The sequence below is a fragment of the Scardinius erythrophthalmus genome (genome assembly GCF_964197995.2).
Source record: "Scardinius erythrophthalmus genome assembly, chromosome: 10".
Classification (NCBI taxonomy): Eukaryota; Metazoa; Chordata; class Actinopteri; order Cypriniformes; family Leuciscidae; genus Scardinius; species Scardinius erythrophthalmus.
Window position 1 is genome coordinate 32,625,354 of NC_138230.1, and position 15,518 is coordinate 32,640,871.

Genomic DNA, 15,518 nt, shown 5'->3' on the forward strand with positions numbered 1-15,518 from the left:
AATGCTATTACAATTGAAATGACTATTTTCTACTTGAATTAGGGCTGTCAGTAGATTACAATTTTTAATCGCGATTAATCACACCCTTTTGCGAGATTTATCGCATTATCGTGTAATTAAATAAGCATACATCATTTATCTTGTTTTATGCATGTATTATGTCATCATTTGCTATATCCAGAAAAGCAAACTATCAAATTGAAGGGAGATTCTCACAAAACTGTATTTTCTGCAAGTTTTTTTCAAGGTAAATTTAGGTGTCTTTCCAAAAAAAGGACACCTGGAGACCAATTGATAAGTCCATTTAATTCATAAATGTATGCACACCAAAGCACCCATGAATTATTATTTTTTTTCAGAATTCGATGTACATGTACTGTTAACTGTTTAGCGGTAAAAAAAATGGTTTGCTTGCTAACAATTAGCATGTGATACCAACCTCAGCCATCTGGTGCCAGATAATCATGTAAATTAGCCTAAAATGCCTACAAGGTGACAGATCTGTATCTTTACTTAATCTTAATCATTTAACAATAATGTTAGATATTCATCTAATAGCCTACAGTAAATCCCTCTATTTATTTTATTGTAGGCCTATAATATGGCATTCATTGTCATGTGTGATGGGCTGTTAGTTCTGGTAGGCTATGTTTCATGAGGTATATGTTTATTTAATAGTGATATTTATTGTAGGTCTATTATAATGTATTAGTATGGCATTTGTCTTCATGTGTGACTGTGACAACTACAGTTATTTCTACTGGAATATTGGTGCTGTTTTTGATTGATTTGGTCTCCTGAAATATAACTTGAAATAATTCCACATCGCACACATGACAACAAATGGTATTATTGTTTCTTATTGAGATGTGCAAAATCGTTGTAACATGGACAACCTTTCACATTATCGCTTATCACGATCTGATTTATCCACTGACTTTTCCAATGATAGTGGAGCGTAAAGTCCAGCTCCCTCTCTCTGGACGTATGGAATTTGGCCGTAACGGGTAGAGCTATAAGGTCCAACCACACCCTAACCCTACCCATAACTCTATCCCTCCCCCATTATATCCACAGAGGTGGAGCTGGACTAGGTCAAGCTCCACCCTAGACGTCCAGAGAGGGGGAGCAGGACATCATTTAGCTCTGCAGTGAGCGCCACTTGTGTAACATTCATGTTATGCTAATGCTTACTGATATTGGCACCTGGTGGCAGAAGTTGCATGTTTAACATGATAACATCATGACTTTAGCTGCTTTGAAACAATGTGTACTGTGAAAAGCACAGTAAAAGCACAAAGCTTTAAGGACATTTCATTAAAATTGTTCTCACAATGTATTATGCAAGCATTCCAAAGACATTCAGCAAATATTAATAACATCATAAAGACGTTCCAAGAATGTTGTTCTAAGAACGTTTTCTCTCAGTATAATGAGAATGTTCATCAAGTAAAAAAACCCATCAGTTGGGTGAAAAACCCAACTGTCAACCCGACAGTTTTCTCTCAGCATTACACGAGGATGTATATAATGTTATAAGAACGTTCCAAAAACCTTATTTTAAAGAACATTTTGTTCTAACATTTACATAATGTTACAAAATTACTAACATTTACATAAACTTTACAAAATGTTAGTGAAAGTTGTGGGATCTTCCCTGTAAGGTAACAAATAAGGCCAATTCAACTTAAAATATAGGACATGCATCTCATGTGTTCCCTCGCTTTATGTTTTTCATTACAACAACATAATAGACACAAATTAGATAATAAATCAGTAAAGGCAAAAGTAAAAGCAAAAATCAGGTTCCACAAGCTTAGAAAAGCTTGTGCGGCTATATTTCTGAAGAAGTTTTATTTATATAGCGCCTTTCCATAGCTCAAGGTCGCTTTACATTGTACATTACAATACATTTAAACACCCACACATATATTACAGTCACATAGGGTACATATAGTCACATTATCCAAAATGCATGTTATATAGATATTTCTGGCATACAATCAAGCTATAAGACATATTAAAAAAACATTCAGGATTAAAAAAAGCATTTTCCATGATTAGCCCATCAATGCCTTTCTTCATTGGTCACTGACACTGTACAAGTCAATTTTCACAAAGGAGATGGACTCAAAATAGTCTTTCTGGCCTTTCTCAAAGATGACATAAATGTATTTCTGATTGTCAGTTTCCTTGCCTTTAAGTGATGTCATACAAGAGTATCCACTTGGCCCCGCCCAGATCTTCAGAGTATCTTTCACCCATGATTTACCGTGATTCAGAGACCAGCGAAGAGTGAGGTTCACTCCTAGAGAAAACAACAATCACAGTTGCTTATAGGTATATTTACAAGCATGAATACACAATATATGCTTCTCTCTTATGGCACACACAAAACCACAGACATCAGGCAAAACGATAGAAAGAAATATTATAGAATCAATGTATGTGTAAATATGTAGTGATATACACTGCTCAAAAAAATAAAGGGAACACTTAAACAACACAATGTAACTCCAAGTCAATCACACTTCTGTGAAATCAAACTGTCCACTTAGGAAACAACACTGATTGACAATCAATTTCACATGCTGTTGTGCAAATGGAATAGACAACAGGTTGAAATTATAGGCAATTAGCAAGACACCCCCAATAAAGGAGTGGTTCTGCAGGTGGTGACCACAGACCACTTCTCAGTTCCTATGCTTCCTGGCTGATGTTTTGGTCACTTTTGAATGCTGGCGGTGCTTTCACTCTAGTGGTAGCATGAGACGGAGTCTACAACCCACACAAGTGGCTCAGGTAGTGCAGCTCATCCAGGATGGCACATCAATGCGAGCTGTGGCAAGAAGGTTTGCTGTGTCTGTCAGCGTAGTGTTCAGAGCATGGAGGCGCTACCAGGAGACAGGCCAGTACATCAGGAGACATGGAGGAGGCCGTAGGAGGGCAACAACCCAGCAGCAGGACTGCTACCTCCGCCTTTGTGCAAGGAGAAGCAGGAGGAGCACTGCCAGAGCCCTGCAAAATGACCCCCAGCAGGCCACAAATGTGCATGTCTGCTCAAACGGTCAGAAACAGACTCCATGAGGGTGGTATGAGGGCCCGACGTCCACAGGTCCAATCGCCACTGGGGCCCTGTGCTCTTCACAGATGTTGCAGGCAGCAGAACGTTCTCCATGGCGTCTCCAGACTCTGTCACGTCTGTCACATGTGATCAGTGTGAACCTGCTTTCATCTGTGAAGAGCACAGGGCGCCAGTGGCGAATTTGCCAATCTTGGTGTTCTCTGGCAAATGCCAAACGTCCTGCACGGTGTTGGGCTGTAAGCACAACCCCCATCTGTGGACGTCGGGCCCTCATACCACCCTCATGGAGTCGGTTTCTGACCGTTTGAGCAGACATGCACATTTTTGGCCTGCTGGAGCTCATTTTGCAGGGCTCTGGCAGTGCTCCTCCTGCTTCTCCTTGCACAAAGGCGGAGGTAGCAGTCCTGCTGCTGGGTTGTTGCCCTCCTACGGCCTCCTCCATGTCTCCTGATGTACTGGCCTGTCTCCTGGTAGCGCCTCCATGCTCTGGACACTACGCTGACAGACACAGCAAACCTTCTTGCCACAGCTCGCATTGATGTGCCATCCTGGATGAGCTGCACTACCTGAGCCACTTGTGTGGGTTGTAGACTCCGTCTCATGCTACCACTAGAGTGAAAGCACCGCCAGCATTCAAAAGTGACCAAAACATCAGCCAGGAAGCATAGGAACTGAGAAGTGGTCTGTGGTCACCACCTGCAGAACCACTCCTTTATTGGGGGTGTCTTGCTAATTGCCTATAATTTCCACCTGTTGTCTATTCCATTTGAACAACAGCATTTGAAATTGATTGTCAATCAGTGTTGCTTCCTTAATGTGGACAGTTTGATTTCACACAAGTGTGATTGACTTGGAGTTACATTGTGTTGTTTAAGTGTTCCCTTTATTTTTTTGAGCAGTGTATATTGAGGACAGACAGACTAATTGGCTGATATTCAGCAATTAATATAAGCTGTGCCTGATTGACAAATGAACAAAAATATTATCCATTTCTGCTAATTTCAAAGTCTACCAAGTCTTGTCATGAATGGTCCAATTTAAATGGTCTACACTGAACAATATTCACTTGCTATAAATGGAGAAAAATCCTAGAATGTTTTCCTCCAAAACCTTATTTTTTCCACGGCTGAGGAAAGAAAGACATATACATCTTGGATTGCTCTGGAGTGGGAAAATAATCAGGACATTTTCATTTTTTGGATGAACTGGATTAATTTCTGATATCATCATGCTCACTGCTTGTAGAGTTGGCTGGGTTGGTGAAGTAGAGCACTCCGTCCTTCTCTAAAGCTCCAGCTGCAACAGCAGGATCTTCCAGTGTGTGATCAAACACCAGCTTCTCCACCGGCAGAGACTCTCCTCCATCCAGACTGCGTGCAACCATACGGCAACGGCAGTGATAGTTTTTATTGTTACGCACAGTGATCATGATGCTGCCGTCATCCAGCTCCACTGGCTTTGATGAAACACAAGACAGAAGTTTGAAGATTTTCTAAATTCTTCTGATTCACAGAAGTTTGTATGTAGCTTCTAAGTACATAGTTTACAAGTTCTTCATACCTGACACTCATCTGGTTCAAAGTCAAAGTTGTTCTTGGGCTGGTTGTATGGAATACTCTTCAGTTCAGCTCCGTATCTCCATGTGTGTCCATGATCATCACTCAGGATACAAAACACTCCGTCTCCAGCGATGCTGCCGTGGCCACACACCACCAGACGCCCAATAGCAGGTGGATGATGTTTCTGTTGGCACCATTAACAAAACATGGTAAGAGATCAAATAATCATTTAATGAATCTCTATGACTGGAAGAAATGTCAACTTCAGATTTGAATTAGTATTTTCCATGGTCTATTTATGCGGTATCAGTTATTTTTAATAAACTCACTCTTAAGCAGAAAGAAAAAACTAAATAAAACAAAAATAGGATGTTTTTGTCATGTAGACTAGGTCTGGTTTAGTATGTGTTGATGCTAAATCTACAAACAGACCACTGATTTTGCATGATAGATTTGCCCAACATGTAATGGAGACATAGATAATAATACTACAAATTGATATTGATATATGCATGACGACATTTGTTGGCAGATAAGGGCAAGCTTTAATCAAGCAAGGATTAACAACAAACTAACAACATGCTATTGTTTATATAAATTATATATGTCAAATATATGCAACTGAGCATCATGTAATCAGAGATGTCCTCTTTAACACATTGGACATCATTAATAATGATAATCAGCTATTGAATTATACAATCAATGCATTACATTTTAATAGTCAAATCATGCATTAATGCTTTTTTTTCACTTAAATATTAACTTTCATGCATCACTGCCTCTACTGCCAGGCTGCATTGAATAGCAGCACTTAAACTGAAATAAAATAATTTCCAGCTAAAAAGAAATATTATATAAATAAAAATGACAAAAAGCACTTAATAAAATTACTAAAATGTAAACCAAAATTAATCAATTCTATAATATTATATGAATAGTACTAAAATAACACTGTAACGGACACCAGCTGGAGTGCCCTTGAGAGCCACCAGAGTGCACTCCACATCAAATTATGAATTTAGAATAAATGTAAAGTATTAAATTAAAGAAATAATAATTTCAAGAAGAACTTTTAAGACTTAAGTGAAATTCACGAGTTTTAAATCGCACTTCTTGGTAAATGGCAAATCGGAAACGTGCTGGAATCAATTAACTAATTTTATACCTAGCAAAGTTAATTTTTTACATTTTATTTCAATATAAATATATAACTTTTTTGAGTGTGTTGGTATCATATCACTTTATATTTTTGGTACTGTGGTACTTTTTGTTCTGGTATACATCACCTCCGTAGTTAAGGCAGTTGCTGCGTCCAAAATCGCATACTGTATAGTTTGAAACTTATGTCGCAACCATTAAAAAAGAATATTCTATACAGTAAGAATGTGTGTAGAATGTAAGGAATTCGGACGTACTACATCCAACCTGTTGTCACTGTCATGTGACTTAAGGGCGTCAGTCATTTAACTCTGCCATTCACAAATCTTCTCCCGTGGCCTTATTGGATATTAAAGTGTCCATTGAATGCACACTTTAGAATCTTGATGGAAGTAGTCAGTCATCTGGGTACTCTTCGCCTACAGTTTTTTTAATTCTATGTATTTAGACAAATTACTCTTGTTGGCGTACTGTTTTTCGCCTACTATATACTAGGGAAGTATTCGATTTAGGACGCAGTGAGAACTTATCTGACTAAAGGCCAATTCACACTGCACTGACAGACGCCAAACAATAGCAACAGACATCAGGTTATGTCAGATCAGCTACTGATGTTGGTCAAGGCTTGTTTTCATCTACTGAACATGTTCAATCAATGTTTGTTGGGTCATGGAATGTCTGAAAAGTGACATACTGTAATCTGGTGATTGTCCGCATTAGTCAGTGTCTGTCGGTGAAGTGTGCGAAGTTTCAGCAAAATTCTGCAGACAAAAATGGTCCATTGTCTATTGTCAATAGTGTAGAGATGCACAAAACACAGGTCACTTTCAAACCAAGAACATTTCTGTTGGTCAACATGATTTGAAGCGAAATCTGCGAGGGGAAATTATTTGCACTCACATGAAATTCCAAAGCGTGTAAATTCCTATTGAAATGACTGTTTCCTCGAACAATGATTAATGTGACCACTGACTAAAAAGTCAGCTAAAATATGATGCCGCTGCCTGTATTCAAAATATGGCTAAAATATGAGACTATGGGAGGTGTAAGTGAAGAACCCAGAGATGAGTGTACATCTAAATGAACACCTGTATACCGAAGCCAGGTCCAGGAGCAAAACTCTTGAGCCCCAGTTGAGGGTTGAGGTTTCGTGGGGCGCTCCAGGTGAACCCGTCATCCAGGCTCTGCACCATCATGGTCCTGGAGGGGTTGCAATGGTGACGGTGGAAGCACAACGCGTAGATGAGTATTACAGCACCAGTTTCCTCATCCACAACTACCGAACCTAAGTTCAGCCCATCTGCTAGAGAACCATCGTCCACTATGAATGAGGTAGGAGACCAGGTGGCACCTGAGAATGTGTCAGTCGAAAGTGATAGTTTGAGAAGAAAAGGAGAATGAAAAACAGAATCTTACATGTCTTTCGGTTCAGATCATCGAGTGAGCTACTAAACTGGATCTCAGTGTGACACACCTCTGTCTGTGGACCGTCTTAAAGCTATGAACTTGGCTCCGATGTCTTTGAAGGACATCTTCCGGGCCTCTGCAAAAGCCAGCAGACTCCCCTGAGAAGTGAAGGTGAGCAGGGGAATCCTGTAGGTGTGAACTTCCCCAGTTTGACCACTGACCCAGAGCAGCTGCTCATCATCGACAGCAGGATTGATCTGTTTATGTGAAAAGAAAAAATCACAAAAGGAAAAAGGTGAGGCTTGTGGCGCTTTTTACTCCAGTTAACATTTCTCAGTGAAGCTTACTTTTGAAAGACAAACAGGTTCTGTGAAGGCTTTGGCTTTTTGACTATAAACTATAGAACCTTTCTACCATTTTTTGCTCAGGAAAATATTCAGATCATTGAACATCAGAATTCACAAACATTTCCCTCATTTAAGACAATTTTGAACAAAGTGGTCTACTACACAATACACAAAATCACTGCTATAGAGAAAACATATTTATGGAAGCTTGTTTCCACCAGGGATAAATAATAATAAATACATAGACTACTTACTTTTTATCTCACAATTTTTTCTCGCAATCCCGAGTTTATAACTTGCAATTCTGACGTTTTCGCAACTCGGACTACGTGGACTTTTGCCACAAAGATTTAGTTTTCGACAGTCTCACAAACTTCCCTTTGCTTGCAAACTTTCTCTTACAACACGGTCACAATTGACAAATTAATAGCTACATGTGTTGTATTTTATTGGATTGTTTGTTCGCGACGCGTAATGTTTTGTCATTAATAATCGTCATAGTTTTGAATGATAAACAAAACTGTAAACCTTACCTTTTTATTTCGCGCAAATGAACACAGTACCGTCAGAAGCAAAATCTGCAAAAGAGTCCGATACATGACAGCAACTGTTGTCAATGTGCACTATTGTAATTCTGTAATATTTTCAGGCTATTTCTAAATTACAAGCGCGCATAGCATACTACGAGTCAGTCAGTCCGATGAATTAAAAGACACGAGAACCGGTTTAACAGACCTGTTTACTTTCCTGAGAGACATGACATTTTACAACGACAGATATGCAGCCCTCACTTGAATAACTTATCTTGGACACCATATACTTAAACAATGTCAAATATGGAAAATATTGGCAAATTTAACAATATCCTTATTTTGCAGATGTAGGCCTACACAAGTAAACATTGGACCTTTTCATTAGCTACAAAATAAATAGGACCCGCTTAAAATGAGGGAAATTCATGATGGAGAAATCCATGACATCATGGCTGTGACAGAAAATATGAGCATAATGCTTTATACTGCTAGTCAAAATAAATGTTACTGTAGGCTATTTTTAATAAATGTGGCGTTGGTGAGCATAAGAGAAATCTTACAGATTTGAAACTTTTGAATGGTAATTGAATACCTGTGTATTTTTCTCGTGTAACACACACACACACACACACACACACACACACACACACACACACACACACACACACACACACACACACATAATGTTGCTATCTTAAAACATAATGGCAGGCAAAGCTGTATTATGTATTTTATACGATGAGAATTAAAATTAAACAATGAGTTGCTGTATCAAAATAGAAAAATTTATTGAACAATGAAAGATGTCCCTGTGCAATTCAGCAAATCAAGTGAAAAGTCAAATGTTTTAATGTCAAATGTAAAACAGCAAAAGCCTTTTGGATGACTTTCAACATGTAATATTTCGCTTACATTAGGATGTTACCAAAATAAATGGCTGTCATTTAAAAATACAACTGGAGAAACACCTAAAGGTAATTAAAATCAAATAACATTTCTGTATTAAAAGGTACACTAAGTAACTTTTGGCACTTTGGCACAGGTTAATAAACAAAACTGCATGCATCTTGTTGAACAACATTGTAGCCGGAGCTACTTCTCTCTTTTTATGTATACGATGAGTCACGCAGGTACTGGGCTACTTGTCGGTTGTCGTGTCGCTGGTCTAAAAAGCTCAGAATCAAAACCCTTATTGTAGGAGTACTACAGGGATTCAGTATAGGACAAAAGCACAGTTTGGAATTTGGATTCACAATGTACTTGCCCATTATATGAATACTGAACAAAAAGTTACACAGTGTACCTTTAAAACATTATTTCAAGACTTTCAAATCAATCAGTGTTGAATCAGTTACAGTAGAAAACAACCATTTTAAGATTGTTGTAGCTTCATGAAGATTCACCCCAGTCACATTATTGTAAACCCCATTTAAAACAAATCTTTAAAAGAAGAAACAAAAGGATTGGCACGATAAACATCACCTGAGTGGTTTAAAAACCTTCAAATAGTCTATTAATAGTCTATAGAAAGATTTGTGCATTGGAGTGAGACTAAGTAAGTACTGGAGTAAAATTACCAGTAGGTAATAGATTTTTATACTATTACATTACTGTCGGCTATATATGAATCTTACAATGAAACAGGATGTCTTGATTCTTTCTGGAGTGGAATTCATATCAAAGCAGTGAATAGTACAGACCAGCCGTAATCCCATATGTGATGTAGAGAAATGTAAAAATTATTTTGCATCAGGCTGATATCTTGATTTTCTCACAGTCATTTTCATTTTAAAAGTCCTAAATATCCCTTTTCTTTCTTCACCTGTATACTATTTTCCTCCATATAGATGAATTTTGGCAAAAGAGATGGTCTCCCAGTAATCTTTATGGCCCTTTTCATAAACGACGAAGATGTATTTGTTGTCCTCTGGAGAATCACCCTTGAATGACGTCATAGTCGAATAACCGCTTGGCCCCGCCCAGATCTGGACTGCCTCCTTTTCCCAAGACTTCCCATCAGTGAAAGACCAGCGAAGAGTTAGATTGACCCCTGTGCACAAAAAACAGAAATTACGGTTCCGTAAAGATTTAACTTTGATATTTCTAAGTAAGACCTTGTGAACTGCTCTTCCTCACTGTGCTGAGAGTTGGAAGGGTTGGTGAAGAACATCACTCCTTGTTTCTGCAGGGCACCGGCTGCAACGACGGGGTCAATCAGCGTTTTGTCAAATACCAGCTCCTCCACAGGCAGAGACTCGCCTCCGTCCAAACTCCGCACTATTATTCGACAGCGGCAGTGGTAGTTGTTTTGGTTGCGTACATTGATGACTATGCTTCCGTCCTCTAGTTCCACTGGCTGTTAAGGCAGACATAAGGGAGGGGAATGTGTCAAGTCAAATGAAAAGTCAAGTAGTGCAGCTGTTTAATATCAAGCCTACACTGTAAAAAAATGAGTGTAAGTTTTACAGAAAAAAGAATAGAGTACAGTACAGTAAAAACATGTTAATTGGTTAACTGCTAAAACTGTAAATGGTTTAACATTGCATTATATCGTCGCTGTCGGGCAGTAACCTTGTACGTCCAAATCCACTACTTTTGAGGAAATGGAAAAAAACCTGTATTTAAAAAAAATAAAATAAACACGGTGTTGTCAAGGTTGATATTGTGGCTTTATATATGGTCCAACACTTGCACGTGTAATTACATTATTAACATTTGACTAAAATCAAGCTCAAGTGGAGTTCCAAGGTTTTTTGACCAGCGAATGTTGGATATATGCATTCTGCTCGTCATTATAACGTCTCATCTAAAACAATGAGTGCATCGCATTACGTTTTCATTAACTTACAGGTTATACAGTTTATTATAGCTATATGGACGCTTTTTTGGTGAAAAACAGTAAAATGACAGTCCTCGAAGTCCCTGATGGTGTTTTGTCTTTGTGTGTGATACTCTAAACGATACATGAATATTGGCCATGTTTTATGGTCAGGCCACATATTATGATGAACTCTGATTCATTATGTGGCTTTTTTATAATACCACCTTATATTATTATGGTGTTTACCAGTACATTTTAAGTTAAAAAGCAGATTTTGGTCCTTCCGTATTGGTATATTAACATTATATCATTTGCATATGAAATATTTTAAATATATATATATATATATATATATATATATATATATATATATATAGCCATCTCCTAATACAGAAAAAATTGTCAGTATTATTTTTTTATTTTACAATGAATTACTGGCAACCACAGTTTCTGTTCTTTTTTTTACTCTGAATTTAACTGGATATTAATCTCATTATTTAACCAGTAGCTTCATTGCTACATGACTCATGTTTGGAAATTCAAATTGAAATTGTTTATTTACAATGAAATATTCACAGCGACAAACCACATGACAACTAGCAATGAAAGTACCACTGGTGAATCTTTGTATAGTCTATGACTGCATTTTCTAGATAATCAAAATGTGTCCACTGCTACAACGCAAACATTCAAATGTGACCAACGGCACAAAACACCTAGAGTGGACAGTAGAGGGGTGTCTTACAGAAAGTGAACACTGGGCCTGACCAAATTCTCACACTTGCTGTCTTTGCACTTGACTACTTGTCTACTTACATGATGTATTTTCTGTATTTGGCTCAAGTGTTCAAGTAGGTGTGAAGACCACAAGTTTGTGTAGAACTTTTTATTACCCGATGAGACACACTTATACGGTAGTTGTAAAAATGCAAGTGTTTCTAGAGCTTTATTATGATTTTCAATACTTTGCATTTTAAAATTAACTTCGAGATGAAGTGTAGTCTAATGTAGCTTCTAAATGTTCAGTAGTTCCTATGCAACAGATGACACAATGTAGACAGTAGTAGGCTAATAGTGGTGCTAATTAAGTGATAAAAAGCAGGTGCAAATGCTGTACAAAAAAAACATTAATCAATTTAACTACCAAATTATATGTAATATCTAATTATTTTAACTTACAGTGGAATGTTTTTCTTGTCATATCGCGATTTCGGGGCACGCGAGTTCCTGAACATGATGCACAATGGGATACACTTAGCCCCAAATACTGGTCCGAAGCTATATTTAAGAAAGTGTGGGTTGAGTGTGCGTTAAGGGCACTGAGCTTTGGCATTTTAAGGCCTGAGACAGTCTTGGGCACTTACTTCCTGTTTCATGCATGTACTAAGACGAGTTGATACATACCTCTCTCATCTCGCTCTGTGACACTTTGATAGCACTTAGCTTAGCCCAGTATATTCAGTGGTATCTAACGGCACTGAATTTAGAAGTGACCAAACACATGAATGTTTTTTCCTATTTAAAAACAGTTACACGAGTAATTATACGACCAAGTATGGTGACACAAAATAAAACGTGGCGTTTTTCTAAGCGGGTTAAAAAGAATAACTATAATGTAGGGCGGAATAGCACTTTTGGGAGTACTTCGACTCGGCGCAGTAAAAAGTCACGCCTGATCCTCTTCCTCTCACTTCTGTCATTAGAAGTAGAACAAACGTGACTTTTTACTGCGCCGAGTCGAAGTACTCCCAAAAGTGCTATTCCGCCCTACATTATAGTTATCCTTTTTAACCCGCTTAGAAAAGCGCCACGTTTTATTTTGTGTCACCATACTTGGTCTTGTAACTACTCATGTAACTGTATTTAAATAGGGAAAACGTTGATGTGTTTGGTCTCTTCTAAATTCATTGCTGTTAGATACCACTGAATATACTGGGCTAAGCTAAGTGCTATCAAAGTGTCACCGCGAGCCAGAGCGATTAAGTGCACGCACTGAGATGAGAGAGGTATGTATCAACTTATCTTAGTTAAGGGAATAACATAGTTTAATATGAAAAAACGGTGGAGTGTTCCTTTAAGTGGCCAAGACTGCAAGTATAGGTATTTGGACTGGCCCAATATTAGAAGTCAGTCTCACTTTTTATAGCAGCGGTTCTGAACCAGGGGGCCTAAGGAAACTTCCAAGGGGCCTTAAAATGAGCATTATAATAGGCTAAATCAACTAAAAATCAAGATATTTCTTTAATTTACCTCCCTAAACAACCGTCTTAAAAAACCTGGAATAAAATTATAAAAATCCATGGGCATAATGAATATAAATTTTTCCAGTTGTGCCAAGCTCTAAATATTTAATGGGGTAGAAATTATAAGTACAGCATTTTTTTTTAAATCCTTCTGCTTAAATCCTTATCCAGTAAATCGCAAACAACTGGAAAAGTTTTGTTGAAAAAATATTTTTGTGGACAATGGGCAGCCTTGGATTCAAAAAGCTTAAGAACCACTGACTTTTAGGGCTTCAATGGCTCAAAAAGAGTCTGACATTCTCCATTTCTTAACATCCTAGCGAAGAAATGACTCAACAACATTCAAATGGTCAGATTCAATTAAATGCTCAACACTTTAGTCATATATATTTATACAGTCTATTGAGATAAAGTTGTGTAATATTACCTGACACTCATCTGGGTTGAAGTCCAGTTCTTGTTTAGGCTGATTGTAAGGGATGCTCTTCAGAGCAGCTCCATTTCTCCAGGATTTACCATGATCATCACTCAGGATACAGAAGACCCCATCACCAGCAATGGAACCGTGGCCACACACCACCAAACGGCCCACATTGGGTGGATAACGTTTCTGTGAACACAGGCGTGTGATGAACTAAAAGCATATAAACTGCTCTTGGGCAGAAAAAACATGGAAAAAGGTCACGTGAGCTTATTCGTTCTCCTTTACAAACCAATGCTTAACATATACATTAAAATGTAGTTTTATATAACCCGAGAAGTCATAACAGCATCATAAACAACAGGAAGTCTTAAAAGTCATGTTTTCGTTTGAAGGAGGAACAGAAAGCAGACAGCGCTAACCACACCTGTATTCCAAAGCCAGGCCCTGCAGCAAAGCTCTTCACCCCCAGCTCAATGGACAGGTTTCGTGGGGCGCTCCAGGTGAACCCGTCATCCATGCTCTGCACCATCATGGTGCTGGAGGGGTTGCAATAATAAAGGTGAAAACACAGAGAATAGATGAGTATCACAGCACCAGTCTCCTCATCCACAACCACAGAACCAAGACTCAGCCCATCTGCTAGAGAACCATCATCCACAATGAATGAGGTGGGAGACCAGGTGGCACCTGAGAAATACAAGAAAGAGATTAGGCAAAAATCTAAAGCAATAGCCATTTACTCAATTTATGAAGCATTTCAGGAGGGAGCCAGTGAAAGTGGATGATCCACCTCTGTCTGTGGAACGTCTCATCGCGATGAACTTCGCCCCGATGTCACTGGAAGACATTTTCCTGGCCTCAGTGAACGCCAGCAGACTACCACGTACTGTGAAGGTTAGCAGAGGGATCCTGTAAGTGTTGACCTGACCGGCTCCACCGCCGACCCATAGCAACTGCTCCTCATATATCAGTGGGTTAATCTGTGGGAAGCATGTAGAATTACAAAAATAAAACAAAGGGATGAAGAAATCAGTTAAAAACTGATCTTTAAACTTTGTCACATGACAATCAAATGACAAATCAATAAGTTTGGAGTCAACATGTTATCTTGTTGGCCCTTTTCAGTAACTATTATTTCTATAATATTAACAAATAAAATAAATAAATAAATAGAAAATAAATAAAGCCCCTAAAAATGAACTACTTTACAAGTTCGTTCATAGTATCTCTGTAAAGATGTGCACGCAAACAAATAAACTTGCTTAATTTGGTAAAATGAGTCGATGTATATATGTGGCTGACTGTTTTGGGATGTAAAATAATTTTTACATAGATTTTGACTGGGATTAAGATACAAAAATAAAGGAAAGATTTACTAGATCTGTATGAAAAATGTAAATATAATTATGTTTCATGAGTTCTCAACTAGCACAACAGGACAGTGCAAAATTGAAAACACTAATTTTACAGGCATGCACCACTGCAACATAAATCTTAAATTACACTTCAGTCTGCATATTAATGTTATAGTCGAACAACAGCCTGTACTGAACAAGACACTATCATGTGACAGTCATGTAACGTTACAGTATTTACCTGAGACTTATCAGCTAGCGCACAGGGAAGCACTGCTATCCCAAGTACAATCCCAAATTGTCGAATAAAATCCATTGAAACGATTAAGGCAGCGACAAGTGCAGATAGCACATGAAGAGAAAGAGACAATTTCTTGATTAAGGTATTTATTTATTTTAATAACGCTTGTGAATCCTGAAGTATCGAAACATGACAACAACGGACCACTCCAGTACTCACATCCTCAAACCATACAGTCATGTGACTGAAACTCAGGGTTGCCAGGTCTGCATAACAAAACCAGCTCAATTGCTAATCAAAATCGCTTCAACCCGCGGCAACAGTGTAAATGTAGCCGAGTTC

The 15,518-nt window shown here is 38.2% G+C and overlaps 2 protein-coding genes across 3 annotated transcripts; both read right to left on the minus strand.

The window, feature by feature from the left end:
- Positions 1-1,802: 1,802 nt before the first annotated feature.
- On the minus strand, positions 1,803-8,356 carry neu1 (neuraminidase 1). The gene is made up of 6 exons (XM_081375760.1): positions 8,093-8,356; positions 7,280-7,469; positions 6,894-7,156; positions 4,646-4,828; positions 4,322-4,541; positions 1,803-2,308 (listed from the first exon to the last, which is right to left on the minus strand). The coding sequence occupies exons 1-6, from the start codon at positions 8,156-8,158 to the stop codon at positions 2,082-2,084; spliced, it is 1,149 nt and encodes a 382-aa protein (XP_081231886.1). The 5' UTR covers positions 8,159-8,356; the 3' UTR covers positions 1,803-2,081.
- Positions 8,357-8,857: 501 nt separating this feature from the next.
- Positions 8,858-15,479, minus strand: LOC308696851 (sialidase-1-like). Of its 2 annotated transcripts, XM_081375759.1 has the most exons (7): positions 15,396-15,479; positions 15,177-15,208; positions 14,371-14,560; positions 14,005-14,267; positions 13,584-13,766; positions 10,229-10,448; positions 8,858-10,142 (listed from the first exon to the last, which is right to left on the minus strand). In XM_081375759.1, exons 3-7 carry the CDS (start codon positions 14,426-14,428, stop codon positions 9,922-9,924), a joined length of 945 nt encoding a protein of 314 aa, XP_081231885.1. In that variant the 5' UTR covers positions 14,429-14,560; positions 15,177-15,208; positions 15,396-15,479; the 3' UTR covers positions 8,858-9,921. The 2 variants fall into 2 exon arrangements, with proteins under 2 accessions (XP_081231885.1, XP_081231884.1); XM_081375758.1 differs by having other exon boundaries at positions 15,177-15,422.
- Between the last annotated feature and the right edge of the window lie 39 nt (positions 15,480-15,518).

Coding starts and splice junctions, on each gene's coding strand:
- neu1 (XM_081375760.1), bottom strand. CDS start 8,158: ATGTATCGGACTCTTTTGCAGATTTTGCTTCTGACGGTACTGTGTTCA. Junction 7,157..7,279: donor AAGACGGTCCACAGACAGAG/GTGTGTCACACT, acceptor ACACATTCTCAG/GTGCCACCTGGTCTCCTACC. Junction 2,309..4,321: donor CCCAGCCAACTCTACAAGCA/GTGAGCATGATG, acceptor TGTTTTCTCTAG/GAGTGAACCTCACTCTTCGC.
- LOC308696851 (XM_081375758.1), bottom strand. CDS start 15,251: ATGGATTTTATTCGACAATTTGGGATTGTACTTGGGATAGCAGTGCTT. Junction 14,561..15,176: donor CGCTAGCTGATAAGTCTCAG/GTAAATACTGTA, acceptor TGCTTCCCACAG/ATTAACCCACTGATATATGA. Junction 14,268..14,370: donor GAGACGTTCCACAGACAGAG/GTGGATCATCCA, acceptor TGTATTTCTCAG/GTGCCACCTGGTCTCCCACC.